At 34.8% G+C, this 27,668-nt stretch overlaps 5 protein-coding genes across 5 annotated transcripts; 4 read left to right on the top strand and 1 right to left on the bottom strand.

Annotated features, from left to right (window-relative positions):
• Positions 1-3,780: 3,780 nt before the first annotated feature.
• LOC140824441 (protein CHROMOSOME TRANSMISSION FIDELITY 7-like) lies at positions 3,781-6,776 on the top strand. Its single transcript, XM_073186031.1, has 6 exons — positions 3,781-4,043; positions 4,513-4,774; positions 4,867-4,956; positions 5,047-5,115; positions 5,437-5,774; positions 6,284-6,776. Exons 1-6 carry the CDS (start codon positions 3,877-3,879, stop codon positions 6,420-6,422), a joined length of 1,065 nt encoding a protein of 354 aa, XP_073042132.1. The 5' UTR covers positions 3,781-3,876; the 3' UTR covers positions 6,423-6,776.
• Positions 6,777-8,453: 1,677 nt separating this feature from the next.
• On the top strand, positions 8,454-15,127 carry LOC140824440 (exocyst complex component EXO70A1-like). Its single transcript, XM_073186030.1, has 11 exons — positions 8,454-8,739; positions 8,898-8,993; positions 9,741-9,946; positions 10,975-11,220; positions 11,962-12,100; positions 12,183-12,395; positions 13,496-13,701; positions 13,886-14,083; positions 14,163-14,262; positions 14,512-14,762; positions 14,888-15,127. Exons 1-11 carry the CDS (start codon positions 8,545-8,547, stop codon positions 15,003-15,005), a joined length of 1,968 nt encoding a protein of 655 aa, XP_073042131.1. The 5' UTR covers positions 8,454-8,544; the 3' UTR covers positions 15,006-15,127.
• Positions 15,128-15,543: 416 nt separating this feature from the next.
• Positions 15,544-17,007, top strand: LOC140824438 (NDR1/HIN1-like protein 10). The gene is made up of 2 exons (XM_073186029.1): positions 15,544-16,592; positions 16,796-17,007. Exons 1-2 carry the CDS (start codon positions 15,723-15,725, stop codon positions 16,799-16,801), a joined length of 876 nt encoding a protein of 291 aa, XP_073042130.1. The 5' UTR covers positions 15,544-15,722; the 3' UTR covers positions 16,802-17,007.
• A 1,608-nt stretch (positions 17,008-18,615) lies between these two features.
• On the bottom strand, positions 18,616-19,293 carry LOC140823976 (uncharacterized). Its single transcript, XM_073185581.1, has one exon. The coding sequence runs from the start codon at positions 19,291-19,293 to the stop codon at positions 18,616-18,618; it is 678 nt and encodes a 225-aa protein (XP_073041682.1).
• Positions 19,294-23,471: 4,178 nt separating this feature from the next.
• Positions 23,472-27,643, top strand: LOC140817101 (transcription factor E2FA-like). Its single transcript, XM_073176696.1, has 14 exons — positions 23,472-23,896; positions 24,377-24,569; positions 24,792-24,845; positions 24,933-25,013; positions 25,088-25,181; positions 25,300-25,354; positions 25,547-25,599; positions 25,689-25,739; positions 25,832-25,880; positions 26,432-26,497; positions 26,577-26,653; positions 26,767-26,992; positions 27,265-27,331; positions 27,417-27,643. The coding sequence occupies exons 1-14, from the start codon at positions 23,645-23,647 to the stop codon at positions 27,554-27,556; spliced, it is 1,458 nt and encodes a 485-aa protein (XP_073032797.1). The 5' UTR covers positions 23,472-23,644; the 3' UTR covers positions 27,557-27,643.
• Positions 27,644-27,668: the final 25 nt, after the last annotated feature.

The following is a 27,668-nucleotide window of genomic DNA, read 5'->3' as shown; positions in this document are numbered from 1 at the left end:
AGAAGGTTTCACGGATCTATTTCTGTAAGACGGTTCAACCTGATCCATATGTAAAATGAAAAGTAATATTTTAGAACAAAATGTAATATTTTTTTATTGAATTTGGTAGGGTTGAAGATTCGTTGCTTAAAATTTATCCACGAGACGATCTTACATATTTTTTTTTTAAATTTGTTTGTGTTAAATATAAATACAGAGTTAGAAAAGTCTACATGAAAAATATAAATTTATTGGAAATTATAATGATGCCCAAATAGTTACGCAGTTAATATATAAAAAAGAAAATCGATTACAAATAATTGACACCAATAATATTTAGGCAAAAATTTGTGTGAGACGGTCTCACGGGTTATATTTGTGAGACGGATCTTTTATTTGGGTCACCCATGAAAAAGTATTACTTTTGATGCTAAGAATATTAATTTTTATTATGAATATGGGTAGGGTTGACCCGTCTCACAGATTATGATCCGTGAGACGGTCTCACATGAGACCCACTCTAATATTTAATAGGCGAAGATTTATAACTTGAAGAAAAACGAGGGGTAGGATCCCACGCGAACTAGGAACGCGTCAACCTTACATCCCCTGAACACACGGGGCCGGCACAAAGCTTCGCATTTGTCAGCCCCACGTGTCCAATCAAACAAAGCGATTGAGCCTCACGCCCCCATGGACCTTCCTTTTTCGACAAAATTTTTAAAAATAGAGAATAAGTCAATAAAATAGCCAATAGGAGGAAAGACGTATCGCCATTGGCCATTAGTTTTAATAATTTACAAACCGACGACTTAACATCTTTGTCGGCACGACAGATGTCGGATTCTTAGTTGTCGAGATAATCGTCCGCTCTCGTTCGAGTTTATAGTCGTCGCCACGTCTACTAACTCATCCTAGTGGTAACTTATTCGGAAAAATTATAATTTTGGTTATTTATATTGTTAAATAAATTCATCGAATTTGATGAATCAAATCAAATAAAATCCGGATCACAATACGACAATGGATTCGAGACCGGTTAATATAAATAATATCTAACAATACAAACCCAAATGTGGAATATTATTTACCTTTGCCAAGGATTAATACCCGCGAAAATTATTCATTTTACATTACATATTTTCTTACGACGGATATTTTGCCTCGAGACAAATAATAATGGGTTATATGAAAAAGTTGTATAGCATGAATAATGGGGCACCTAGGAGTATGTTAGTGAAGAGGAATAAACAATCAATTCGATCTCCAAAAGAGATGGATTGTGACCTTAAAGAAGTTATCCCTAAGTTACATGCTTGCTAAGACTAATTATTGTCTCGTGAAAAAGATGGGATGCACTAATATTTTGAGTCAAGTGGCTCACACCCACACATATTTCGAAAGAGAGAATATATTTTGTATCATTTTTGTGCCACTTTTGTTAATAGTCACTAGGATTCGTTGCAATTGATAATGGGCGGACCCAATTACCATTTAAATGGATATATGATATATATGATAAAAGCTTGTACATAATTTATTCTACGCCAAATTAGTTCCAAAGAAGCTGAAAATATGTTTAATATATAACTCTTGCAGATCAAATAAGGGTTCGATTCTTTTTAGCGTATTGTCTAGACAGATGCTGTTGGGGAGCGATAATTTCTTTACATGAAAAGTACTACTTATGTGTTTGGGCCAAAATAGTTAATTATGGAAGTTAAATTTTAACTACAAGTCTAATTAAATTATATAGGCCCATCAAATGTAGCATATCAATTCCTATCGATTCAAACTGATCACAAGACGTTGAAAATGAAGAAAATCGTGGGAGGAGAGAGATAGATCATGGAATGAAAAGCGGAAGAACATGGATCATGATGGAGTGGATGAGAATCGCACAGTTGCTAGGAAGAAAAGGGGCATCGGCTACAGAAAAGAGAACACAACACACATCGCAAAAACTCAAGGCAACTCCCTGCAGAATTTTCATAGATTTACTCGAGCTTTTTTTTTCATGTTTTTCCAGTTATATTTTAGCATCCACGTACATATTTTAACAGTATTTTGTTATATTTTTCATGTTTTTGTAATTTTCTACTGATCTTTTGATACACAAACATAATGAGTTCAAACTCCATGGATGCTAATCATTACAAGGGTTTAAACTTTAAACGACCCTCATTCATTTCGAAGGCGCAAAGGGAGGGTAATGATATAAAAATCGATTCATAAAATATACATTTGAAATCCATAACATTTGGCACGTTTTGGTAAACTTGATTATTTGCATATATACTCGTTAAATCAATCGAGCTGTTTCATAAGTCACTTTACTTCACCATCATGGAATTTAATTTTATAATTTGAGGGTTATTGGTGATTTTCGTGCCTTACAAAGTACTTAGGACGAATTGATAGGATAATATAAAATTAATATTATTTGTCACTATGGACATGTCGCAGTGCATTTAACTTTCAGTTGATCGCTTCACTCATTTTCTATCTTTTTACCAATCAAATATCATAAAATATTCAAATGTACGAATTGCAAATTTGAGTTTAATACATGTTTTACTCGATCATGTGATAAAGAGAGCCACGATAGTAGTGATAAGTGGCCGATCTTTGTCTTAAGATAGATATTTTATTCTTTTAACAAAAAGAATTATTATTATTATATTATAAAATTTCTTAATTGAGAGTCATGGATGATACACTAATTATAGGTCCGGTTTTTTTTTTTTTTTTGACGAAATTATAGGTCCGGTTTTGTTCACAAAATTAATTAGTAGCCCACTGTCCAAGTGAAGCGGCCCGTATCTTAGATTGATGTAAAAAAAAAATAATAATAAAAAAGACAAGCTTCAGAATATTGATTTTTTAAAAATTGTGGAAAAATATACAATGTAACTAAAAGAGTAGAAACGTGGTTTCAAAAGACGAGATTTCACATATTTATAATCGTGAGACCAGCACTTGACCCGATTCATTTAAAAAAAAATTTAATAATTGAGTCGAGCCAAAAACCCAAAATTGAAATTCAAAATATACGGGAAATTAAATACTTGTAATATATATTGTTATTTTAATTGTGATCTTTATTCAGGTGGGACCCTTTTAAGAGGTTTTGCCACACTGGTAGCTGGCAGAGTACTTGGCCCATCTTTGTAGAGACCAAGGCGAGCAAATTTCCAAATTATGTTCGCTTTAGGTACTGCTTTTGTTAAATTCAAGAAAAAGTGGCACAGTATAGTATTTGATTTTGACCCAGAACCTGTGTCTGAAAGAAAGAGAACGAAATTCAATCAAGTGAAGTAAAAATATATATAAAATTTGTAACAATTCTAAATTTCGTTTATGCGATTTTTTTCCGAATGTGATTCGACTATGTGGTCGTGATATTCATAATGACATTCAGTCCGGTGGCTCATATGATTTTGAGTATTTCTCTTGTGAGACGATCTCACAAATCTTTATATGTATAACGAGTCAATCCTATCGATATTCATAATAAAAAATAATACTCTTGGCATAAAAAATAATATTTTTTCATGAATGACCCAAATAAAAGATCTGTCTCACAAATACGATCCGTGAGACCGTCTCATACAAATTCTTCTCTTTGGTTTTTAAAGATTTAAACCAGATAGAATACAACTTAAAGAGTAGTATAACTGGTGTTTTTGGATCATCAAGAGTGGGCTGGAATTTGATTGTTGCAAATATGGGCCGGCCCAATGGAGCTTCTACTGAAATTCCATGAAACTCGGCCCGGCTATCATTTTGGCGGGCAAACAATCGAAACTCAAACTTTGGCGCTTTTGACAGTACCTACAATCCTCTCAATCATCAACATATCCAACGACGAGACAAAATTGGAGAGAAATCGGAGGAATGCAATCGAAGATTAGTACCTTCTTCAAATCCTCTCCTTCTCTGCGCCAGAAATCTCCCGACCGAGCTTCTCATCCAGATCATTTATTTAGCTTTGACGCCCAAAATTTGACCAAAGAGCCAGACATCACTGTCACGATCAAACGAAAAAGCCCAGACTCCAACAGGTACGTATCAAAATTGGTTTTTGTTGGGATCTAGCTAATGTAATACAACGCCTTTCGCATTTTAGTTCGTTTTAGAATTTGTTGGTTTGCTTGAACTTTTTGTGTTACTGCATTTTCAGGTTCAATTAAGATCATTTAAATGTTGGGGGAAATTTTTTTCTATATTTTAAATAATTTTCACCACTTTATATATATAGAAAAGAGCGCAATCGATTACTGTCACTAAATGTGAGTTGATTCCCTAAAAAATTGATGTTGAACTAAGGGCTTTTCAGTTATTCTTTTACATCAGTTATACCCTGTTTTGCACACGAGTCAGCTGTTTCAAACAAATCGCTATGTAGCCTGTACTTAGTATATGTAATAAGGTATGCCTATATATTAAAGCATGTGCGATCTTATGGTAAATACACGTGTACACTAAATTAACAGCTTTACCAAGCTCCATAATACTTTTTTGGATTGGTAGTGCGAATAATCACGCATCAAATCAGAAGGCATCGAAGAAACAGGATTCCGAAGGGAAAATGGACAAATTTGGGCTGGTTAAGTGTAAAAATGTTTTAAACAAGAAGAGAAATTATGCCCAGCTTTACTTGGAGGTCGGGCAGTCTGATTTTCTTCTACATACATGTAAAACATGCGGGTTCAGGTATTCTACCGGGGATGAAGGTGACGAGAAGGTTCACAAGACATTTCATAAGAATTACACTCATGGTATCCCTTTCAAGGTTGCAAGAAACTGGCTGCACGATCAATTGTGTACCTACAATTTACATTAATATCAATCGATTTAAATGATGCCATTTTTTATCATTTCAAGGGTTGGCGTAGCGAAAGGATTATTGATTCGCTCGAGAATGGACGTGTAATTTTGGTGCAAGAGGGTGATCCTGTCACACAACAAAAGAAGGTTGCTCAAGGCTATACTTTTCGCTGTTTGCATGACTTGAATTTGGTACAGTTTTTTTCTGTGATGTATATCCAATATTCCACTTTTCAGGTTCAGGATGTTGTGCACATGATGGAGATGGAGCTTGGAGAGGGGTGGATACTTCATAAGCAGTGTAAGGTTGCAAGCTGATATCATACTCTCGATATATTTCTCCTCATTTTTTGTTTAGATTCTTTATCATTCTTGTATCTTACAGTGTTATTAGCATCAAGTGTCAAATTTTCTGACTGACGCTCCTTACCAGGGATTGGCCTCTTGATTATTTTGTATATCTGGTCCTTTGTCATCACATAACCCAAAACTGCTGTTAGTTTCTCTACACGATTGGTAGAGAGTATATTTTTTTTCCTGTTGATTGAACTGGCAAAATTTCTGGAATCACTCGTTTGCTGAAAGTTGCAACTGGGGAGATGCTTTATGCATTGTTTTTTGTAGCAGGTATACATGTTTGTTTCATCTCAAAGGTTATCAGGATGTCTGGTTGCTGAACCAATAAAGAAAGCTCACAAGATTATCCCAGGCACAGTAGATGAAAAATACAACAACGTGCCTGCAAAAGAAGCAAGAAGTACGGTTGCACTTGTATTTGGCGGTGTTAATCTTCAGAGAGAAATCATGAGAAAATCTTCTGCTAAACCTTACAAAGAAGGGAGCCCTGATGGAGTGATTTTATGCGAGAAGGATTCTGTGCCTGCTGCTTGTGGGATTAGAGCCATTTGGGTTGCTCCATGTAACAGAAGAAAGCACATAGCCTCTTTTCTGCTTGATGCTGCCAGGTATGTCAGGACTGGTATATTTTACAAAATGCTGGCTTTTAATACTGCCCATAAAATTTTATCCGCGGTGGGGGCAAATGATACAATCTGGTTTTTGAGGTTTTGGAGCTGGTTTGTACTTAGAATCAAATTGAGTCAAAATAGAGCTTGGAAACAAAAGTTCCAGCCCAAACCCAATCTATAATGTTACTAGGAGTGAAATTCCAGTTCAAAATAGTTATTTCTCAAACTGAGCTCAAAAGAATTAGATGAAATTTTAGCTTAAACAAAATAGAAAATTTCGAATGATGATCAATTTGATTCATGCTGGCAAAACGACTCCAACTGTTGAAGCAGAGTAGGTTTGCTCCATTGATATGCATACGACATCATACCATGAGAAATGTGGCAATGGCGCTAAAATTCTTTTCTAAATGAATCTATAGACATTTTATAAGCGAAAATTTTGTTTATTTTCTTTCTCGAATATTTCTAACAATGCCTCTCCCATCTGTATATCCTGCCTTCAGGAAAAGTTTCTGCACAGACGTATATCTGGAGCAAATGCAATTGGCGTTTTCTCAACCCACCTCACTTGGGAAAGCTTTCATATCCAGTTATACTCGAACCACTTCTTTCTTGGTGTATAAAACAAGTAACGACGAGTAAGAGACGATTAAACAAGTGTACAAATACCACATACGGTAGGATCTGTCAACACTTTTGTTTGAACTTGTGCTTTCAGAATGTTGCATGGTTTCAGATTCTTATTACTTTAAAGAATCTCAATCTCTAAGGAGGTTAGAACTTAGAAGCATCCTACTGACTGCATCTATCTCACAGCAATATTATGAACACGGTCTGTTTGTTTTGTGGTAGTTTGAGAAGATTATACGGTATACCTCTTCTAGTTCAACTGCTTTCTCGCTACTGCTAGTTCCTAGTCCTTGAAGAGAATATACGGGGTGTTTGAAATGTTTCTAATATCATATGCTGAGTGATGATGATGATTTTTATCCCAAGTACAGTACTAATAAGAGTGAGGCTAACTATAATTTTCATTCAACCATTAAGCTAAATTTAGTAAACCTTTCGTATTCGATTTGAATTTTTTTAATGAATATGACTCGTCTATGTAAAAAAATGAACCATCTCGTCCTATTTAATGTATTTTATTTCTGTATTATTTCTCAAATGATAAATAAAACTGCTCCAAACTCCACTTTGTCCTGACTCACTATTATCTATTATCATTGCTCTTCTTTTTTTTTGTCCGAATATAGTTTTGATGTACACCAAGATTTCAAATTTGGAATGAAGTTTCAGTTCAATGCGAACAATATTTTTTCCAACTAAAAAAGACATGGTTTACGTAAAAATATTTGTAAGATACTAATTAATCATTCCTAAGAAAAAGTGACCGCAATTTTTTTTTAACATAGTAACATTAGAGAGTGAAGCTTTTTTTTTCCCCCAAAGGGGAAAATTTTACTACACTATTTGAAAAACACGATTGTGATAATAGTCTGAAATCGGAAATCTCCCATTACACGAAAATCTAATGTCCATTGTTTTAAAAAAAACATTCGAGAAGATAATAACCCAATAGTCACGCGTTGTGGCGGAGTTGTTGGTTAATAAGATCCTACCCATGTGGGCATTGCCTCCATGAGAGGATGGATGGCCAAGATCTTGCCAAACATACAATTTCAAAAAAAAAAAAGTGGGTCCTATATATGCATGGACAAATCTTGACCATCCATCCTATCATGGAGGCAATGTCCGCGATGAAATAAACCGGAGTTGTTGCTGGAAAACCAAGTAATCTCCCGGAGTCAATGGGCGAGTTGGCATGCGGCAGCTTTCGGATTGGCAGTGCTTTCGATTTACGCTTCTTTAGGAGTGATTCTAAATAAAAATAGTGAATAAAAAAAGCAAAAGTCACACAAAATATTTTTGTAGTTCCACTTCCACATTATGTTACAAGAACTTTTGGGATTTATAGAATGAAAACTACACACACATACACACATACACACACACACACATATATATATATATATATATATATATATATATATATATATATATTATGTTACAAGAACTTTTGGGGTTTATAGAATGAAAACCACACACACACACACACACATATATATATTTATATATATATATATTTATATATATGACAAAAAAATTGTGTGAGACGGTCTCACAAGTTGTATTTTGTGAGATGAATATCTTATTCGTGTCAACCATGAAAAAGTATTACTTTTTATGCTAAGAGTATCATTTTTTATTGTGAATATCGATAGAGTTGACCCGTATCACAGATAAAAATTCGTGAAATTGTGTCACAAGAGACCTACTCTATATATACACACACATAAAAGCTGGTGAATTTAATTAAATTTTTTCACATTACACTACCAGATCTAAATAATAATTTTTCAGTTATTATTATTATTATTATTATTATTATCTATATTCAATAATTATATTAAGACCGTAGTTTTTTTTGTTTTTTGTTTTGTTATTTGTCAATATTACTCCTATTCATTTTGATATTGCAAGTTTAACTCTGAAAAATCTGGCAAATGTAAAATTATCATATTGTTTTTATTCTATAATAATACCAAAATTTGTATGAAAATTGAATTAATCAAAGATAAAATTCCAATACGTTGGATATTAGAAATGAGTAGCAAGCAGTTAGATCAACAGCAGAAAACTATATAAAGCGCAGCCTCTCGATCCCACTCCCCCCCAGACGTTTTCCTTTTCGTTTCGCAGAATGATCCATAAATCTGTTCGGAAACCTGAAAAAATGGCGACACGCGACGCAGAAATTGAAACCCTAAGCGAACGAGCGGCTCAGATGAGAGAATCCATGGAGAAAACGCAGGCTATCACCGATAACATGGTGACCATTCTCGGCTCCTTCGACCACCGCCTCTCTGCCTTAGAGACCGCCATGCGCCCCACTCAGGCACTTTTACTGATTTTCTCTTCTCCGAATTTTTTAAGTTGACGGAGGATGGCACTGAGATAATAATCGCAATAATTGTTTTTTTTTTGGCACATGAATGCATGAACGTTTGCCGGTGGATATGTGTGATATAATTCAAGTTTTTGCTTCTCGTTTAGTTGAGAACGCATTCAATAAGGAGGGCGCACGAGAACATCGACAAAACGCTCAAGGCCGCTGAGATTATTCTTAGTCAGTTTGATCTCTCACGCAAGGTCCTTTCTCTCTCGCTCTTTTTAAATTTTTTTTAATCTTTTTGCTCCATCCTTTTTCATAATTTCATTTTGATTTTTGTCTTTGGTTCACTTCACTGCTTAATCTGCTGGTAATTTATTTCTTATACTATTTCAGTTTGATTTTTTAAGGGTCGATGCAATGAATTGTCATTGTTGTTATTATTCAAATCGTATCAAGGAGTATTGAATTGCTGTTATCAATTTCATATTCAAATCAAATTTCTTTGCATTTTTCTATGATAGTGATTTTATTGCTTAGGTGGCGAGTAATTATAAAATTTTTACGATGATTTTGATAGGCAATGGCCATTTAAATATCTTGGAAAATATGGGAAGTATCCAAGTCTCGAAGTAATGGCACAGGTTTTTGAATTGATCAGTGTTAATTAGCTGCCAGCTGGAGCGAACATTGTTTAGTGCTAACACTGTTCTTCTGGTCCAACTGTATCTTGTGACTTTCTACAGAAGCATGCCCTCGAACAACATTGTTTAGTGCTAACATTGGCCTCATACAAATGCTAGAGCAGTATGCATACATTATAGGTTCTTTTTACATTAAATTTGTATATAGGATATAGCTGCTGTATATGATATACACTTTGTGTTTCAAGTCTTTATGGAGTTTGGGAACCAAAGTTCTTACTTTTTAGCTGCTGCGCATACATATTAGCCCTAAATATGTGTGTGGCTTTCCACGCCCTTATCTCCACGAGTATTAACTTTCAGGCTGAGGCTAAAATATTAAGGGGTCCACATGAGGATTTAGAAAGTTACCTAGAAGCAGTTGATCAACTGAGGAGTATTACCCGTTTCTTCAGTAGCAACAAAAACCTTAAAAGTAGCATTGGGGTGATCAACCAAGCCAACACCTTACTTGGAAAGGCAATCTTCAAACTGGAAGAAGAGTTTAGACAGCTTCTCACATCATACAGGTTCTCAAACCCTTGAGCAATTATCTAACACCGTTTATATTTCCATTTTTTAAAAAGTTTACAAACCATTTTTATTGGCCAGTAGATGTCTCCTAGTTATAAATCTAACTTTTATTTCCCTTTTACAAAAAAAAAAAACCCATTTGCCGCACATGCTCCGTTACTACGTAATGTCCAAATTCTCATTGAGCTCTATTTAGTATCAATATGACTTCCTCATATATCCAAAGGGTAGTGCTAAATGATCATGCATGAAACAGTTGTTGACTTTGTTTGAGAGTACTTATACGAACAGACTTATTTTGGTCAGTGATTCAGTTCATTCAATGGTTATTTTAGGGCCTCCCATAAACATTTCCCACGCAAATCAAGTCCTGTTATTTGTATATTCAGTGTAGTGCCATTAGCGAACGACTGTATCATAAAACTTAATGTGAGTGCCAAAACAGTTCTGAAAGGATCGTTGATGTAATAATTTCAGATCAGGACTATTTCCTGGAAACAAAATTTCCTTCTAGTCTCGAACAGATCTTTTCTGGAAAAAAGATTAGCATGTTATGTGATTTTCTCCACTCAAAAGGAAACTTCACTTATCAATCGCGAGCTTGCACATATTATGGATTCTTTTTATACGCTAATTTATGTAAATTGTTGGATGCAATGTGTAAAAGAGGTAATTGAGATGCATGTGTCATTTGCATTGCCTTATGAACCAAGTTAAGCGTGCAATGCCAATTAACTGTTTGAAACTGTTGCTTGTAGCTGTAGAATATAAGAAAAATCTGCATACAATGCCAACTATGGAAAAACCATCGTATGTCCTCTATGAACAACCTTAAACCATGGATATTTTGCATCTCATAGGATATGAAATGATTCTGATTCAAGTCTTTTGTTTTCAAACCCCCTCCGCGATTCAACTTTATATTTTTATGGCTGTTATTAACATGGTTATTAAGTCCACGCCTCAGTATGAACCAAAACTATTAGTAAATTTTTTGGTGATATATGGTCTTATGCATTTTCAGCAAACCTGTGGAATCTGACCGCCTTACAGATTGCCTGCCAAACTCCACAAAGCCATCTTCAACAGCACATGGGCATGATGATTCCGCTGGACTGAAATCATCTCCAGAACATCTAAATAAAAGTTTGGAAACTGTTATTCGTCCCCCTCCAGCTCTAATTCCGCCCAGAATTATTCCCTTGCTACGTGATATTGCTCAGCAAATGATTCAAGCCGGCCATCAACAGCAACTACTCAATATATACAGGTAATATTCTAGATTTTTTATCTGATTTGATTTGTTTCTAAGAACTTTATAAGGCCATCTCTGGTTGGAAAACACACAGTGTTTCTTCCCAAAATGATGAGGAAAGTACAGAAGCTTTGTGAAATCCCAAAATCCTATAACATGGACTCATTAACAATAACACTCTGTTGTTTTCCATAATTATCACTGGGAAGAAAGTATGTCTTCAGATATCAGGAAATAATTAATTAACTTTATTTCATTTATGCGTAATTACCGAACATAGCTATGATAACAAACATTCTTCGTGGACTACTAATAATCCTGTAAAAATAATTAAATATAGACTGCCTCACTTAACATCCACCTTCACCTGGACCCAACAAAAAAAATGTAAGATTTATGTATTTGAAAAACATATCATTCCTGTGGGAAAAGTCGAATTAATTCAAAATAATTAGGCTTGAGTTTCTACTTGCTTCTTATAGAACCTTCGGAATCTTGAAATGTAATTAATGCGAGTGTCAGAATCAAACAAGAAGAGGTATTGTGAAGTAACCTTTTCCATCTCATTTAAAAATAACTCTCATTGAATCATCTAGTGAAGTGAATGTGTATGCTAGTGTAAATGTTGTGTTTATGAGCAATATGTCTTTGATATAGTATGCGTATATTTGATATATCTCATTCCCAATCCCTCTGTGTGTGCGCGCAAGCTCAGATGTACCTTGATCTAATTGTTGTCATGATCATTCTGTTTAGGGAAGCTCGAGCTTCAGCTATAGAACTGACCCTCAGAAAACTGGGCGTGGAAAGATTGAGTAAAGAGGATGTACAGAAGATGCAGTGGGAAGTTCTGGAGGCAAAGATTGGAAGCTGGATTAATTTTATGCGAGTTGTTGTAAGAATTTATACACAAATGCTTTGCCTTTTATATGCTAATTTCACATTTCACAAATGAGTTGTTTCTTTTTTTAAAACAGGTCAAAGTTTTGTTTGCTGGTGAAAAGAAAATATGTGATGAGATATTTGAGGGTCACGCTACTCTTAGAGATCAGTGCTTTTCGGAAGTTACAGCTAACAGTGTAACAGTGCTCCTTAGTTTTGGAGAAGCTATAGCGAAGAGCAAACGATCGCCTGAAAAATTGTTTGTCCTCCTAGACATGTATGAGATAATGCGAGAACTTCAGTCAGAGGTAGGACTGAGGAGGGTATCAGCTGTTTTTGGCTTGATGCTGTCTTGCTTTTCTTAATTAAAAAGAATATCAATTATGTGTTGAACTACTTCTTGTTATTCTGATGAATTTTATTTCCATTATTTATTTATTTCCCTTTGGAAAGCGGCCTTACTGCATGTGAGGACACTCAGCATGTGGTGATGGGAGAGGGTTTACCCCTAGGAAAAAAATCAATTTTTCACTTGTTATTTTCCTAAACATGCAAGTTTTGTCCGCATAAATCTATGAATCAACTCCCTGACTCAGTATATGACGATGGGGGCGGGTTTAAAATATTTCAAATTTTATATGTTATTTTCCTAAAAATCATTATAAAGTTTTGCCCCGTGTAAATCTGTGAAATTCACTGCTTGCAGGTTCAGTCTCTTTGCTATATTACTGCTCTAATCTGCTAGCATTTAAAACTTTGAACTGAAATGATCTTTGAGACTACGAATGATGGGGTAATGGATTAGATTAAGCCATTACGTTTCTTTATTTATTTATCTTACAGTTCCCCGTTTGCTATGTATTTGGAGCACCTCTTTTACGTTACATGTGAACCACATTAAGTTGAATTCTTTTCAACTTCTTTGCAACTTATCCTTCTGACCGGAGTTCAATTGCATTTTCTCAATCTTACTCTTATTGGTTCTGAACAGTACTCTTGCTTGGGGATTTTCGTATCATGTCGGTTTATTTCACCCTACCTTGTGAGGCACTGCCCCCATGAGGTGATCAAAAGCCCAGATTTAAACACATATACACCCCATGAAATGATCAAAGGCCCAGATTTAATCACCATGTAAAATCAATGGCTGAGATCCTGTGAGGGCACTGCCCCCACAGGTAGCATCTACTCTAACTATCATGTCTTACTTGGTGATTTTCTATTCAAAACTATTGTTGAGCACTGATGCTTTGTCTTTTGTCTAGTCTGTCAGGACAATGCTGTCTACTAAAAGCAGTCTCTGCAATAAATTTCAATATTTATTTTCACAATATGGAAGGAGATTAGATCTATATATATTCTTTGTTTTCTATTGTGTGACGTGGATTGGGGTTTTTGTTGTTGACAGATGGATACCATATTCAAGAGTAAATATTGTGGTGAAACGCGAGAAGCTGCCGTAGTATTGACAAAACGTCTGGCTCAGACGGCACGGGAAACCTTCAGCGATTTTGAGGAAGCAGTTGAAAAAGATGCCACAAAAACTGCTGTTCTAGATGGAACAGTCCATCCTCTGACCAGCTATGTAATTAACTATGTGAAGTTTCTGTTTGAGTAAGTTTTTATAGACGATTTTTTTTTTATGTCAGTACACAATATGATGTCTTTACTTTAGCCAACAACGTACATTCAACGGACTATATATTATTAAAAATTCCCACGCCTGCACATAGCTCAAATCCAGTACCCAAGTCTTAAAAGCCCAAACCGCTCCATCACTTGTATTTCTTGTTCTCAGCTATCAATCAACTCTAAAGCAACTCTTCGGAGAGTTTGGTGATGGTGATGTGGAAGAGCAATTGGCTTCTATAACAACACGTATAATGCAGGCTCTTCAAAGTAACCTTGATGGCAAATCCAAACTTTATAAAGATTCATCTCTAACTCAGTTATTTCTGATGAACAATATTCACTATATTGTAAGATCTGTGCGCAGGTATGGGTTAGTTCCCACATGATCCAAACATTCAGACTTTCATAGAAAATAATCCATCCTTCATGAAATTTTGTCTCAGGTCAGAAGCGAAAGATCTGTTAGGTGATGACTGGGTGCAAATAAATAGAAGAATTGTGCAGCAGCATGCAAATCAGTACAAGAGGATCTCTTGGTCTAAGGTTTTGTATTCCTTGCGAAAGTTTTTACGGAAGCTGTTAGTACGTACTTACAGAGTCCAATACAATAATGTTGATGCACTCAAATGCTAATTGTCCATGAGTGTAACTCTGCCCTTGTTTAATTCATATATTTCTTTTAATACTCTCAGCACCATCTTGATTATTTTAACTAGCTAGGCAATATATTCTGTAAAATCACTTATATTTGACTTGTAGCATTTTCTGATATCTAGAAATCGATACCTGCAGATTCTACAGTGCCTCTCCATTCAGGGATTGCAGACTGGTGGGAGTGGTTCCTTTGGAGAAGGTGGTAGCACGAGCGGTGTTTCCCGTGCAACGGTGAAAGACAGATTCAAAAACTTCAACATGCTCTTTGAGGAGCTTCATCAAAGACAGTCTCAATGGACAGTACCAGACAGTGAATTACGTGAGTCTTTGCGGCTCGCAGTTGCTGAGGTCCTACTTCCTGCATATAGATCCTTCATTAAACGTTTTGGGTACGATATTTTCATCATCATCCACCACAAATCTTATTTTGCAACTTATTTAGAAAAAGGATTTGGAATTGTCTTTTTAATTATGCGTATAGAATAACAATCTTTTGGAAATTTTCTTTTCTCAGACCTTTAATCGAGGGTGGAAAGAATCCACAGAAGTACATCAGATACAGTCCAGAAGATCTCGAAAGAATGCTGGCTGAGTTTTTTGAAGGGAAGACCTGGAACGAACCGAGGCGATAGACACTACTCATCCTCCTAGCTTTAGATGTTATTCAGTGTCAAACTGATGGATCATATAGATAATAAGTACCTAGCTAGTTCAATCTTGTAACATTTACTGCTCCAATTTCTCTCGTATAAATAAAAGATCATACGTATAATCTCTTTTGTTTTCTTAAATAGACCTTTAAATATTAATTGTATTTCATTCAACCCAATAATCTTCCTATCCTCCTTTATAATTTTAGGACAACAGATTAAAATCTGTAGTCTAAATCTTCCTGTTTGAAGTTTTCATATCTTATTTCACGTCAAAGAATGAAAGATATTTTTACGATAAAATCCAAATTATTTAACACACGTGTTACTTAATAAGCTATTGGATAATTTTGTTTTCTTCAATGGTCGTATGAATATATCTGCAAGGGTGGTTCAAATTAATGGTTCCATCTCAAGTTTGACTCACCCTAAAAACCAGGCCAAGCCATTTACAAACAGCTGACTCTCAATCCTCCCACACCAGTTATTCCGTTGACCATATCGTTTCATTACCACCTTTTATCTTCCCAGCACACACACTTGAACCAACATATTTTATACCATCACCAGATATATTATATCATTCCAAATCTTGAAATCCATTAATCCTCTTGATCCCATCTCACACCAAGATTCTTCTGCCTGTCCCCTTTCCGTCCCTACTTTGGTCGGAAAATTACAGGGAGAAGAATCTCAAAAATGGCTACCTCGACAACTTCAACATCGTTAGACCCGAAACAGAAAAAGGCACTCGGATACCCTTCCATGGACAGATACCATCTCTCACATTCACCTTACCCACAATTGCACCCTGAATATCCCGTTCCATTCCAGCCTCAGACCTCCCCTTCATCATCGTCTTTTCACAAACAAGGGAGATGTCCCAATTACGCAGCACAAAGTTCGCAGTCAGCATCATTTAACGGGTATTATTATCAACAACCATATTTGCCTATGATGCCTGAGGACAATAAAAATGTTTCATTTGGCCGTGTTATGCTAATCTTGATGCTTGTACTCGTTGCTGGAATGTGCATGATGAGCCTAGTCATGTGGTACCTTTTCGGTACCTACATTCCCCAATTCGAGGTCTCGTCTCTCAATGTTTCAAACTTCAGTGCCACAAATACTGTCTTAACAGGGAAATGGGATGCCAGTGTCGTGGTTTCTAATGCTAACGAAAAACTTGAAATCCATTTCGATCACATCAGATCATCGATTTTCTACAGGCAGGCTATGATGGGGATTTCTATATTGCAGCCTTTTCTGGTGCAGAAGAAGCAAAATATGGGACTTAACGTGAGTGTACCTGCAGAACCGGTTGTGAGCGAAGACGACTTTCAAAGACTAGTGCTGCCAACTCTTGCTCAGGATCAGAAAAATGGGTTGGTAGTTTTTAGCTTGAGGATGGCTTTTAATGCAGATTTTACATCTTCTGATATAGTATACAGAAAGGAGGCTCTGAGGGTATACTGTGATAATTTGCGAGTTAACTTTTCGTCGTCCGGTGAAGGGGCATTGACTCCGGGATCAGGGAGTGAGTGTTCGATGCGTATACGTAACGACGGAGTAAGCACATGAACTCCTATGTCGTATAATTTTTTTTCAATCTAATTTTGTCTTCCAGGATTTGTGCATGTTAATTCAATAATTCCTCTTCGGGCAAACCAAAAATAAAATAGTTGACGTGTTTGTTTCTTTGATATTTTGGTTTGTTTTTCGGAAACAGGCTTGTAGCCGGCTTCTAACCGATGTTTGTTTCTATTATGCAGTACTAGTCATGGTTTCGGACACGTATCTTGCTCGGACCTCCCTGAAGCAGTGGATTTGTTAGAAGGAAGGAAGAGTCTTCATCTTTAAATCAATACTACCGCAACTCAAATAATTGCAACTAGATATTGGACATAATTTTAGATTTGTCGAATTTTACCTTGAAGTCACGTAATTTCGGGACGGTTGATAATAAATCAACCAATAGACGAGAATGTCATTTGTGAGGATGTTTTAATTTATATTTTTTAGCATGGATCTAAAAAAAATAAGAAAATAAAAATTGGTTGGACGGTAGCCCATCTTAACTCAACGGTGACTCCGCCCCTGGTTTTGTGTCAATTTCATCTCATTTTTTCCCTAATATCTGAAATTCATAGTTTATAAAAAAAAAACCTGAGGATGATTTTGCAGCAATGTTTGCCGCAGGTACACTGTAGAATCCACACATTCATTTAAAAGCTAATTAGCCTTTTGGAATTAATTAATATATTGGCCGTCCATGTCTTTTCTTAATGAAGTTTATTGCATAACCTAAATTAACTACCCAAGATTCCTTATATATATATATATATATAATTAAAATAATATCTTCTTAAAAAAAAATTGGTAGGTAAAAAGATAAGAACATGGCCAAGTAAAATGTGAGCAATTGTAACAATAATTCAATAAAAAGTAGTTAGAAATTGGACTTTAATTATTTCCAATTATAGCATAATTATTGTATCTTGTAAACTAGATCCTTTATTAAATGAGTGGATCTCATGCTCTTAGCATAAAAAGTAATAATTTTTCATTGATGATCCAAATAAGATATACGTCTTACAAATACGACGACCGTCTCACAAATTTTTTTTATCTTATTTTTAAATAATTATTATAATGAAAACATTATTTTTGATTGCATTCGACCCTTTAATTGTTTTTAAATCAAAGTGATATAGATTATTTTGTTTGCAATATTACTTTGTTGTTGCTAACTTTCTACTTATTACATGACAAGTTATTCAACCAAAAGTTCAACCAAAAGTCGTTTAAAATTGGACATATATGCACATATATGTGTAATATATATATATATATATATGATATTTGAATTATGATAAAGACAAAATCGTGTCATGACATGATGTTACATGTTAGAACATCCAAATATTTCCTTTTTCAGTCTTTCTATTTTTTTTCCACGAATAATATTAAACAAATCTAAAAAACATATTAAAACCAGAAATTTTAAATTTCATATTTAAAAAAAAAACCATTGAACATACACAAGCTAATATAGTATAATATTTAAGATAAATGCATTGCTATCAACTATACTATATATAAACCCATGGATATTACATTATTTAAAAGAGTAGGTCTCTTGTGAGACGGTCTCACGAATCTTTATCTGTGAGACGGATCAATCAAACTGATATTCACAATAAAAAGTATTAATCTTAGCATAAAAAATAATATTTTTTCATGGATAACCCAAATACTCTCATAGAATACGACTCGTGAGACCGTCTCACACAAATTTTTGACTATTAATAATCTAAAATATAAGATATTATGTCTCGCATCATTGCGTAGATTTGGAATAATACAATAAATAAAACGACGATGATTAGTATCTTATTGTAATTAAAACGGGGATGAGCTGTTACTTATCAGTCCAAAATTATATCAATCTTTCATGCAACATTTGACTAATAAAATATTTACAAAATTACAAATAAAACTTTGTAAAAAAAAAATTACAAACAAAAGAAAATAGTAAAAAACAAAAAAAAAAATTAACGCAGAAGACACTCACCAGCGATGGCCGCTTACCCTACTGATCTCCAAAGAGACGCCGTTTTACTTCCGTAGACCCCGCGGTCTCCGTTGACCGCCCGTTGACTACCTCGTAAACTGGTGAGGCGGAGGGAGTGAAATACATAGGTGAATCATAGGGGGTCGAAAACGGCGTAGCATCACTCCAGTAGTGATCGTCGATCTCCACCGCCACGACCTCCGGAGGCTCATCCGCCTCCTCGAAACACTCCTGCAAGGTCACCCTGCTCCTACTGCTATCATCGACCTTCTTAACCTCCTCCGCAGAGAAACGAAGAGAAATCTCGGCAGGTGATTCCGTATGTTCCCCCTCCTCTTCTTTGATGGTGAACAGAAATCTCGGCGGTCCAAACATGCCATGAATTTTCAAGAGGTCAACGTCGATTACCTCAATCTCCGGCCGCGGATTCGAACCGAGGCCATCGGCTGTATCTGGAGCAGGTACAGAGTTGGGGTGCGACCTTACACAGAAGAAGTAGAGAAGCTCTTTGGAGGAGAAGGATGATCCCGACGACGAATGCTGTGAGAAGCGATCTCCTCCGCCCTCGTGACGGTGGAAGACGCGGCGCCGCCATAAGACATAAAATAGCTGGGTGAGTAGCATCACAAGTGAGACAGCGAAGATTATAATCAGCACAATTCCCACCATGCTCAGTCTGCCGCCGCCGCCACTCATTTTGCTCCGTGTTCTTGTTTAGCTATTAATCGCTAAATAATATATAGCGCAACCAATTAAACGGAGAATTGATGTCTTCCGGAATAAATAATATTTTTGTTTTAATATATTTTGTACGGTTGCCATATTTAGTTTCATTATAGGATTCGCGAAATGTTGTAACAGCAGTAGGAGCCACGTACAGCGTATATTTAATATATATTATATTATTAAATCTGAAACAAAATAACTAATTTTTAATGTTATATATATTAATAAAAATATTAAAATTTTAATCTAAATTACAAATAACTCGATAGATATAATTTTTATTTTCTATGCATCAAATTATATATTCAAGTCTTACTCGAATTTTTTTCTCTTACTTTTCTATTTATTTTTTTAATTCATACAAATTCTTACAATTAAATTTTTTATCCTCATTTAAATATAAATCAAATGAATTATAAAAATACTAGGTATAATAAATTTTGAATTTATATATTAATTAAACTCATCTTTAAATAAATAAAAAATAGGAGTAAATATATAAATTATAGACTATAGTTATTATTTCACGAAGAAATATCGCTTCCAAATCAGATTTTTGTGGGTATAGTTTGTTTGGAAAGCCGGTGAGATTTTTCAAAAAAGAAACACTATACTTGATATTTTAATTTATATATTATGAGATATTTAAATATCACTTCCATTACCATAAAACTTGCTTTATAAATAAAGGTATAAGTAAATGCATATTATCTCTATTTTTTTTCAAAAAATAATAATTATTATATATTACATTTATCGTTTTATATTTAACATATTCTAACTTATTCATATTTCAATGTCGATTTATGACATTTCTAATATATTTCTACTTATTGTGTATTATAGTAATAGATAGAAGTGAGGGAAATATTTTTGGCATTAAAATGACGACAAAAATTTGTTTGAGATGGTCTTACGGGTCGTATTTTATGAGACATATATATTTTTTGGGTCATCCATGAAAATGTATTACTTTTTATTGTAAATATCGTATGGTTGACCCGTCACACAGATAAAGATTCGTGAGACCTAATCTAAAATGACAGAAATGCGAGGTTACAATATTTCAATCCTTCCATCAATTCTATAAACTAATATATATTTAAAATAATGAATCTTGATAAATAACCCAAAATTAAAAGTAATTAACTTTTTTTGACAGCATGTGAAATTAGGACTTTTATTGGTAATGTGGATGCTTGAAATATAGTTGGCAAATTTATAGTGAAAAGGACGTGAAAGCGTAAACCATGTGAGCAGTTGCATGTCAAATTTGCAACTAAGCCAATAGTAACCTAACATCGTCTAAGCACTCATTAATGAGTGGATCTCATGTGAGACCGTCTCACGGATTTTAATCTGTGAGACGGGTCAACCCTACTCGTATTCACAATAAAAAGTAATACTCTTAGTATAAAAAAGTAATACGTTTTCATGAGTGACCCAAATAAGAGATCCGTCTCACAAATACGACCCGTGAGACAGTCTCATACAAGTTTTTGTCCTCAGTTAATAGGCAGGAAACAACAACAATACACCAGGTCAACGGCCCCTCTACAAATTAATTACGATATTTAGAATTTTGTTCCATCCCATTAATTTGTATTTACCTATTTTCGACAAATAGTTATAAGTTCATAATATTTATAGTCAAATATACAAATTAATATATATATATATATATATATATATATATATATATATATATATATATATATATATATATAGTGTATACGTGTGCGTGCTTGAATTTCGTCCGTTGTGTCGAGTGGTCATTTCGAATTGAGAAAATCGGTTTTCACAAAATTAAAGAAGTGTCTAATGTCACTTAAATAAATATCATCGAGTCGATTTGAAGTGTTCTTAAACTCATATTATGTGTTAGTTTATGTTTAATTTGATTGAAATAAAAAATAATAATCCGATTTTGATTCTGTTTCTACAAAAGTGATTATAGTAAAAATTATTATTATAATAACTTATTTATCAAACACTATCCATTTTTAAATTTAGTTTTTTATTTTTATTTTCAAACACTACTTCTCGTCTTTCTTTTGTAAGAATGGATGGTGACAGATTCAATCTAAAGGAAGAGATCTATTTGAGAAAACTTATTAGTTACTCACAACATTTATATAAAAAATATATAGAATCTCTCGTCAAATAAACATGTAATTCAGTTTAGTTATAGCTATATTCATATTGCCGTCGAAGACCTGTAATTTCATAATTTTACTACCCTTTTAATTTTATGAATTTACATACATAATCTAAATAGAGTAGGTTTTTATCTCTGAGATGATCTCACGAATATTTATTTGTGACACGAGTCAATCCTACCGATATTCACAATAAAAAAATAATACTCTTAACATTAAAAATAATAATTTTTCGTAGACGACCCAAATAAAATATATGTCTTACAGATGTGACCATCTCACTTGTCCTCTTTTGTATTATCAGCTTATGCGGTTTATTTTGAATCTGATCTCTATCATGAACTAGTTTAGTGAGCTGGTGCTCGATATCGAATAACTAATAGAGTGAGTCTCATGTGAGACCGTTTCACGGATCATAATCTGTGAGACGGGTCAACAATACCCATATTCAGAATAAAAAATAGTACTCTTAGCATAAAAAGTAATACTCTTTTATGGGTGACCCAAATAAGAGATCCGTCTCACAAATAATACCCGTGAGACCGTCTCACATAAGTTTTTGCCTAACAAAATTATGATTACATTTTTCACACTCATGATTCGAGCTATAATTTTGTGTAGATTTTACAATAGAAACAAGGAGAACATGCGATACCACAATTTTCATAGGATAGCCTTGCCAATTTTAGTGAATTTTAAAAACGAGAATATGCAAGCGACGCAAATTCTATAATCGTAATAAATGAAAAATGTACGAATATCAAGATAAGCGTTTTCAAACTCGAAAAATGATCCATAATTTAATGATTCTTTTATGTGATGTGTTTATAATGTTAATACACACTCCTTCGATGAATTTTTAACCACTCCCGATTTGGAATTTATCAAATCTTCAACAAACCAATGATTCACACGTGTATTTGATTATATTGGCGTGGTATACACGAGATCAAATCCCAACAAAATGTGTGTACGATTTATCGTTAGGCAAAAATTCGTGTGAGACGATTTCACGGGTCGTATTTTGTGAGACGAATTTTTTTATCTTGGGTCAACATGTCCTGATGATTAATAATCGCAATTAGCCTGGCATATATATATATATATAATAATATATTATATTATATATTATATGGATAATATATTAATAATATGGAATTTCATTATTTATAAAAATTCATATGAAACAATCTTATTAGCCAATTGTATGAGATAACTATCCGATCCTATCTGTGATATAAGATACGTACTATCAACTATTTGAATATTTAAAAGCACATGGATTTATATTAACACATATAACTTAAATCCATGGAAAAATACGACATTAATATTGACAATTGACTATCGATCAAAGGCAATAGAGTAGGACTTTTGTGAGACGGTCTCACGAATCTTTATCTGTGAGACATATCAACCTTACTGATATTCAAAATAAAAGTAGGCAAAAACTTGTATGAGATGGTCTCACGGATTGTATTTTGTGAGACATATATCTTATTTGGGTTATCTATGAAAAAGTATCACTTTTATGCTAAGAGTATTATTTTTTATTGTGAAAATCGGTAGAATTGACTCGTCTCACAGATAAATATTCGTGAGACCGTCTCACAAGATATCTACTCTAAAAAGTAATATTTTTTCATGGATGACCCAAATAAGATATCCGTCTCACAAAATACGACCCTTGAGACCGTCTCATATAAATTTTTTGCCAAGACAATATATATAAAAACTCGATCCACATTTGTGAAAAAAGAAACAAAAAATATAAAGAGAGAGAGATGAGTACAATTTTAATACAAAAAACATAGGCCAAATTTTGTCTGACTTTTAACTTGTAAATTGCGCTTTTTGGAAATTATGTAGATATAAGTTCAAAGATACGTCAAAGAGGGGCAAATATATAATAAATTCGTAATAAACGGACTAAAGTGCAAAACCGTGGGGAATGATTAATTTCATTTTCTCTACACTTCCCTCCACACTATCCGAACCAAAAATTCCCTCCCTTTCCTCGTTTTCTGCTTCCCCTAACCAAATACTTTCTCCCAGAAAAATATCAAACATAAAACCCTCATTTTCCCTCTTCGCTCCAATTCCCAAAACACTTCCAAAATTCTGTCCAACCGTGCTAATCTGTTCCATTTGATTGGAAGAAAATGGCTGGGACTGGAATTTCCACCCGTGACGCGGCGGCGACGCCTCCAGCCCCAGCCGCGGAGAACGGGCGGATCTTCCCACTGCAGCAGACGCCGCCGACTGCGATCAGGAGACACCTCCCCTTCGCGTCTATGAAGCCGCCGTTTGCTCCGCCTGATGACTATCACCACTTCTCCACACCGGCGCGCGCCGCCGCCTCGTCCGGCTCTGCGGCTGATCAGCTGCCGGATGCGGTCGTCGTCAAGTCTACCGTGGGTCCTCCATTTCCGTTGCTAATTTTTTCGTTTTAATTTTGTTTGTGATGTTGGTTGCCAAATTTTTTGTTTTTGGATTTCGACTGTGCTATTACTTTCTGTATATATAGCAATTAATTGAGTTTTATTGTTCGCGGGCTCTTTAAATAATTGATCACGAAGATAGCTTGATGAATTGTAAACTTAGGGGTGGTTAGATCTGTGAATATGGCTGAAACAACGAGAATATTGATACTCTATTGATGAAATGGGGGAGTTCCATTATTTTGAAAATTTAATTGGTAAAATGTGCTAGCCTGCAGTTGAATCGTATGGATTGTTAATTCTTCCGTTATATATCATGTATGCAAAAGTGAATCATCGAAAATATCCTTTCTCATCGTTGACATGATTTACCATATCATCCTAGTCGAATTACTTTGATTCAATGTCTTTTTGAAGAGCTGATTCATAGTGCTCCAAATTGGCCTTTAACAGCCTTTGAAGAGGAAGAATGGGAGTGAGAAAAACGAAGCTGAGTCTAATGAGTGGACAACAAGTCCTGGCTTCAGTGATATGGCTAACAGTCGCTTCCGAACTCCTGTATCTGGTAAAGGAGGAAGGCCAAATGGTCGGTCAAAAGTTACCAAAAACAACAGATCTATCCCTTCAACCCCCATTTCCAATATTGGTGAGATACTCTTATAGTTTTGTGACAAATCAATTCAGAATCATTTTACTGATTTCATTGTTCTTGAGTGAAGCAACTTATTGACAGGTGTCAATGTTCCAAAAAAGATAAAATTCGATAACAAACATGAGCATATCTCGATATATGGTCATTGCTCTCTGTACTCTGCATAATTTGTTTGTTTACGATCTGTATTAACGGTATTGTGACATTAATTTGCAGACGCTCCATCTCCTCTTACTCCTGCCAGCAGTTGCCGTTATGATAGCTCCTTGAGTAATTACATCATTCCGTATCTAGGTTTGAATAGTGAACGATAGTTTCACGAGATTAATACTGACAACTATCTGTGATGTTTCTTAGGTCTTCTGACAAAAAAGTTTGTCAACTTAATAAAGCACGCAGAAGATGGCGAACTTGATTTGAACAAAGCTGCTGACTACTTTACAGGTGATCAACCGGTAGACTTGTATGTATTTTTATAGCGTGACTCAGATAATTCAAATGAAAATATGTTGTACAGGTTCAGAAGAGAAGGATATATGACATAACCAATGTCCTTGAAGGGATTGGTCTTATAGAAAAAAAGCTTAAAAACAGAATCCACTGGAAGTAAGGATGAATTGCGTCTAAAGATAAATCTTGAGCTTTGAGATCCCGTATTATAATCCATATAGGGGATGACACCGAGTAGTAGAGCTTAATGAAAATTCAATATATTGCTTTCTAGGGGACTCGATAATTCGAAACCCAGAGAAGCGGACGAGGATGCCGCTCTTTTGCAGGTATGTACATAAAGACTGGTTTCATGGAAAGTATCCTTGTTTGTCCTTTGTGTCTTTAAAGTTTAACCATGGACTAATTTGCACAAGGTAATTTCCGTTTATCGCCTCATCTAAATTTACTTGTAACGAGGATTCTACTAGTTTGAGTAGATTTGAAGCATTAGCTATGTCATTTGTTTTACATGTTTTCAGGCAGAAATTGAAAACCTTTCTATGGAAGAAAGAAGTTTGGATGAACAAACGAGGTAATAAAATCCGAATGTTGAGAAACTACATGGTGCAGCTGTTATCTGTTATGATATGTGCTTACTGCTCAATTTTCACAATGTTGCAGGCAAATGCAGGAAAAATTAAGATGCTTGAGCGAAGATGAACACAATCAAAAGTAATTGTCTGGATAGCTTTAAATTCTGTTATTCAACTTGACTAAATGATTTTCTAGTTTACTAATGTTATTATTTCACTTTGGCTGTTTAGATGGCTTTTTGTGACCGAAGATGACATTAAAGGTTTACCCTGCTTCCAGGTTCATTCCTTGTCCTCCCATGGTGCTTATATGTTACTCTGTGTGTATATATTATGTGTATATATAAGATGACTTGAAGAAAGGATGGGTGCAAGATTTCTATATCAATTTTCAGAAGTTGTTGAATTGACCAAGTCTTTGTTTCCGTGGATTCAAGAGGGGTGACCAACTCTTTTTGATTACTGAGTTGTCAGTCGTTTGTCATTAATTGTCAACCATTTCCACAGAGAAAGTTGTTATCTCATTGTCATTATTCGAGTTTAGTTTTCTTTTTTATTTTTGCTATTTTTTAGTTCCTCCTGCGAGTTTGGAACATAAGACGTTCTTTGTTGTACTTCGATAGGAGTGTTGATAGAATATTTTTAATAGTATTTTGTTCTTGGTAGGTTCAATGTACTAAGACAGTTGAGTATGTAATTGTTTTATGTCACACTTTAAGTTCGAGTGAAAAAATATAGAAGAATATTCAGATACCTTTATTGACAGATGCATGGACCAGGATGGTCTCCTCATCTCTCCTGAATTTTAACTTTAAAGTTTAATTGTGACAGAATGAGACCCTTGTAGCAATCAAAGCTCCACATGGAACCACTTTGGAAGTTCCAGATCCTGATGAGGTATTGGTAGAATGGATCTTAAGCGAGCTTTACTACTGATGTTTCTTGTCATTTGTTCAAACTATACTTCTGTCTTTAGGCTGTTGATTATCCCCAGAGAAGATATAGAATTATACTCAGAAGTACAATGGGTCCTATTGATGTTTACCTTGTCAGGTATCATCTTATATTTAATTAGCCATGAAAATTAATGGTCTACCTCCTTGTGTTAGAAAACTTGTTCCTTTATTATCTGTCACTGTTCTGAAATATTTTCATTTTGGCTCAAGCCAATTCGAGGAAAAATTCGACGAGATGAATGCAGTTGAACAATCAACAAGCTTTCCCATTGCCTCAATCTCAAATGAAAATCCAGCAATGCAGAGGACCTGCTTGCCAGACAACTGCCAAGAAATTGAAGCTGCGGCACCAGAGAGTCGAGGATTTGATTCTAGTTTTGCTGCTTCACAAGAATTTGCCGGAGGCATGACAAAGATAGTCCCATCAAGCATTGGTGTAAGTGTTTTCTGGATGTTTAAATCTTACTTTGTTAAACAAGTATGTTGATCCTTGGTGTTGTTTCGTAAGGATTTTTCACTTTTACTCTGTTGTTGCATCACAAGTGTCTGAAATCTGCCATCTACGAACAAAAATGTTGATGGAACTTTGTGGATTTTGATTGTTAAACCCTGAAACTTGTTTATTTCTTTCGATTTCAGTTAGATTTTTTTTTAATATTGCCATGTTTCTATAACTCATCCATCCTAAAGTCGTGTTCTTTTTTATAGGATGAAACAGACTATTGGCTTCTATCGGATGCAGATGTCAGCATCACAGACATGTGGAAGACAGATTGTATCGTTCTGTCCATGCTCGTTGTAGTTTCCGTAGTTCTAATATCCTAACCACTTTTTAATGCTTGATTTTCTGATATTGACAGCGGGTATCGATTGGAATGGGATGGATATACTTCACGAGGAGTTGAATATAGCTGCAACTGGTGCAACAACACAACTGACCCAACCATCATCATCTGGTACTGCTGATGTACCACCTGGGGTCGATTTGCTACCTAGATGATAGGCTTTGTTTTATTTGTCCGACAAACAGAGTTGTGTCAAATTCAGATGATAAAAGCGCATACTGTTTCATTCTGCATTGCTGATTCTCATCTACAGCCAATTGAAGGCAT

Source organism: Primulina eburnea, chromosome 2, assembly GCF_022965805.1.
Source record: "Primulina eburnea isolate SZY01 chromosome 2, ASM2296580v1, whole genome shotgun sequence".
NCBI classification, from domain to species: Eukaryota; Viridiplantae; Streptophyta; class Magnoliopsida; order Lamiales; family Gesneriaceae; genus Primulina; species Primulina eburnea.
This window is presented reverse-complemented; position numbering and strand designations above follow the sequence as displayed.

What these genes read in the sequence shown, in the direction of transcription:
- LOC140823976 (XM_073185581.1), bottom strand. Translation starts at nt 19,293, where the DNA reads ATGAGTGGCGGCGGCGGCAGACTGAGCATGGTGGGAATTGTGCTGATT.
- LOC140824438 (XM_073186029.1), top strand. Translation starts at nt 15,723, where the DNA reads ATGGCTACCTCGACAACTTCAACATCGTTAGACCCGAAACAGAAAAAG.
- LOC140824441 (XM_073186031.1), top strand. Translation starts at nt 3,877, where the DNA reads ATGCAATCGAAGATTAGTACCTTCTTCAAATCCTCTCCTTCTCTGCGC. An exon ending in AAAAGCCCAGACTCCAACAG is followed by an intron (nt 4,044 to 4,512) that starts GTACGTATCAAA and finishes TTGGATTGGTAG; the next exon opens with TGCGAATAATCACGCATCAA. An exon ending in CTCATGGTATCCCTTTCAAG is followed by an intron (nt 4,775 to 4,866) that starts GTTGCAAGAAAC and finishes TATCATTTCAAG; the next exon opens with GGTTGGCGTAGCGAAAGGAT.
- LOC140824440 (XM_073186030.1), top strand. Translation starts at nt 8,545, where the DNA reads ATGATCCATAAATCTGTTCGGAAACCTGAAAAAATGGCGACACGCGAC. An exon ending in CCGCCATGCGCCCCACTCAG is followed by an intron (nt 8,740 to 8,897) that starts GCACTTTTACTG and finishes CTTCTCGTTTAG; the next exon opens with TTGAGAACGCATTCAATAAG. An exon ending in ATTGTAAGATCTGTGCGCAG is followed by an intron (nt 14,084 to 14,162) that starts GTATGGGTTAGT and finishes ATTTTGTCTCAG; the next exon opens with GTCAGAAGCGAAAGATCTGT.
- LOC140817101 (XM_073176696.1), top strand. Translation starts at nt 23,645, where the DNA reads ATGGCTGGGACTGGAATTTCCACCCGTGACGCGGCGGCGACGCCTCCA. An exon ending in AACCCCCATTTCCAATATTG is followed by an intron (nt 24,570 to 24,791) that starts GTGAGATACTCT and finishes ATTAATTTGCAG; the next exon opens with ACGCTCCATCTCCTCTTACT. An exon ending in TAGTCCCATCAAGCATTGGT is followed by an intron (nt 26,993 to 27,264) that starts GTAAGTGTTTTC and finishes TCTTTTTTATAG; the next exon opens with GATGAAACAGACTATTGGCT.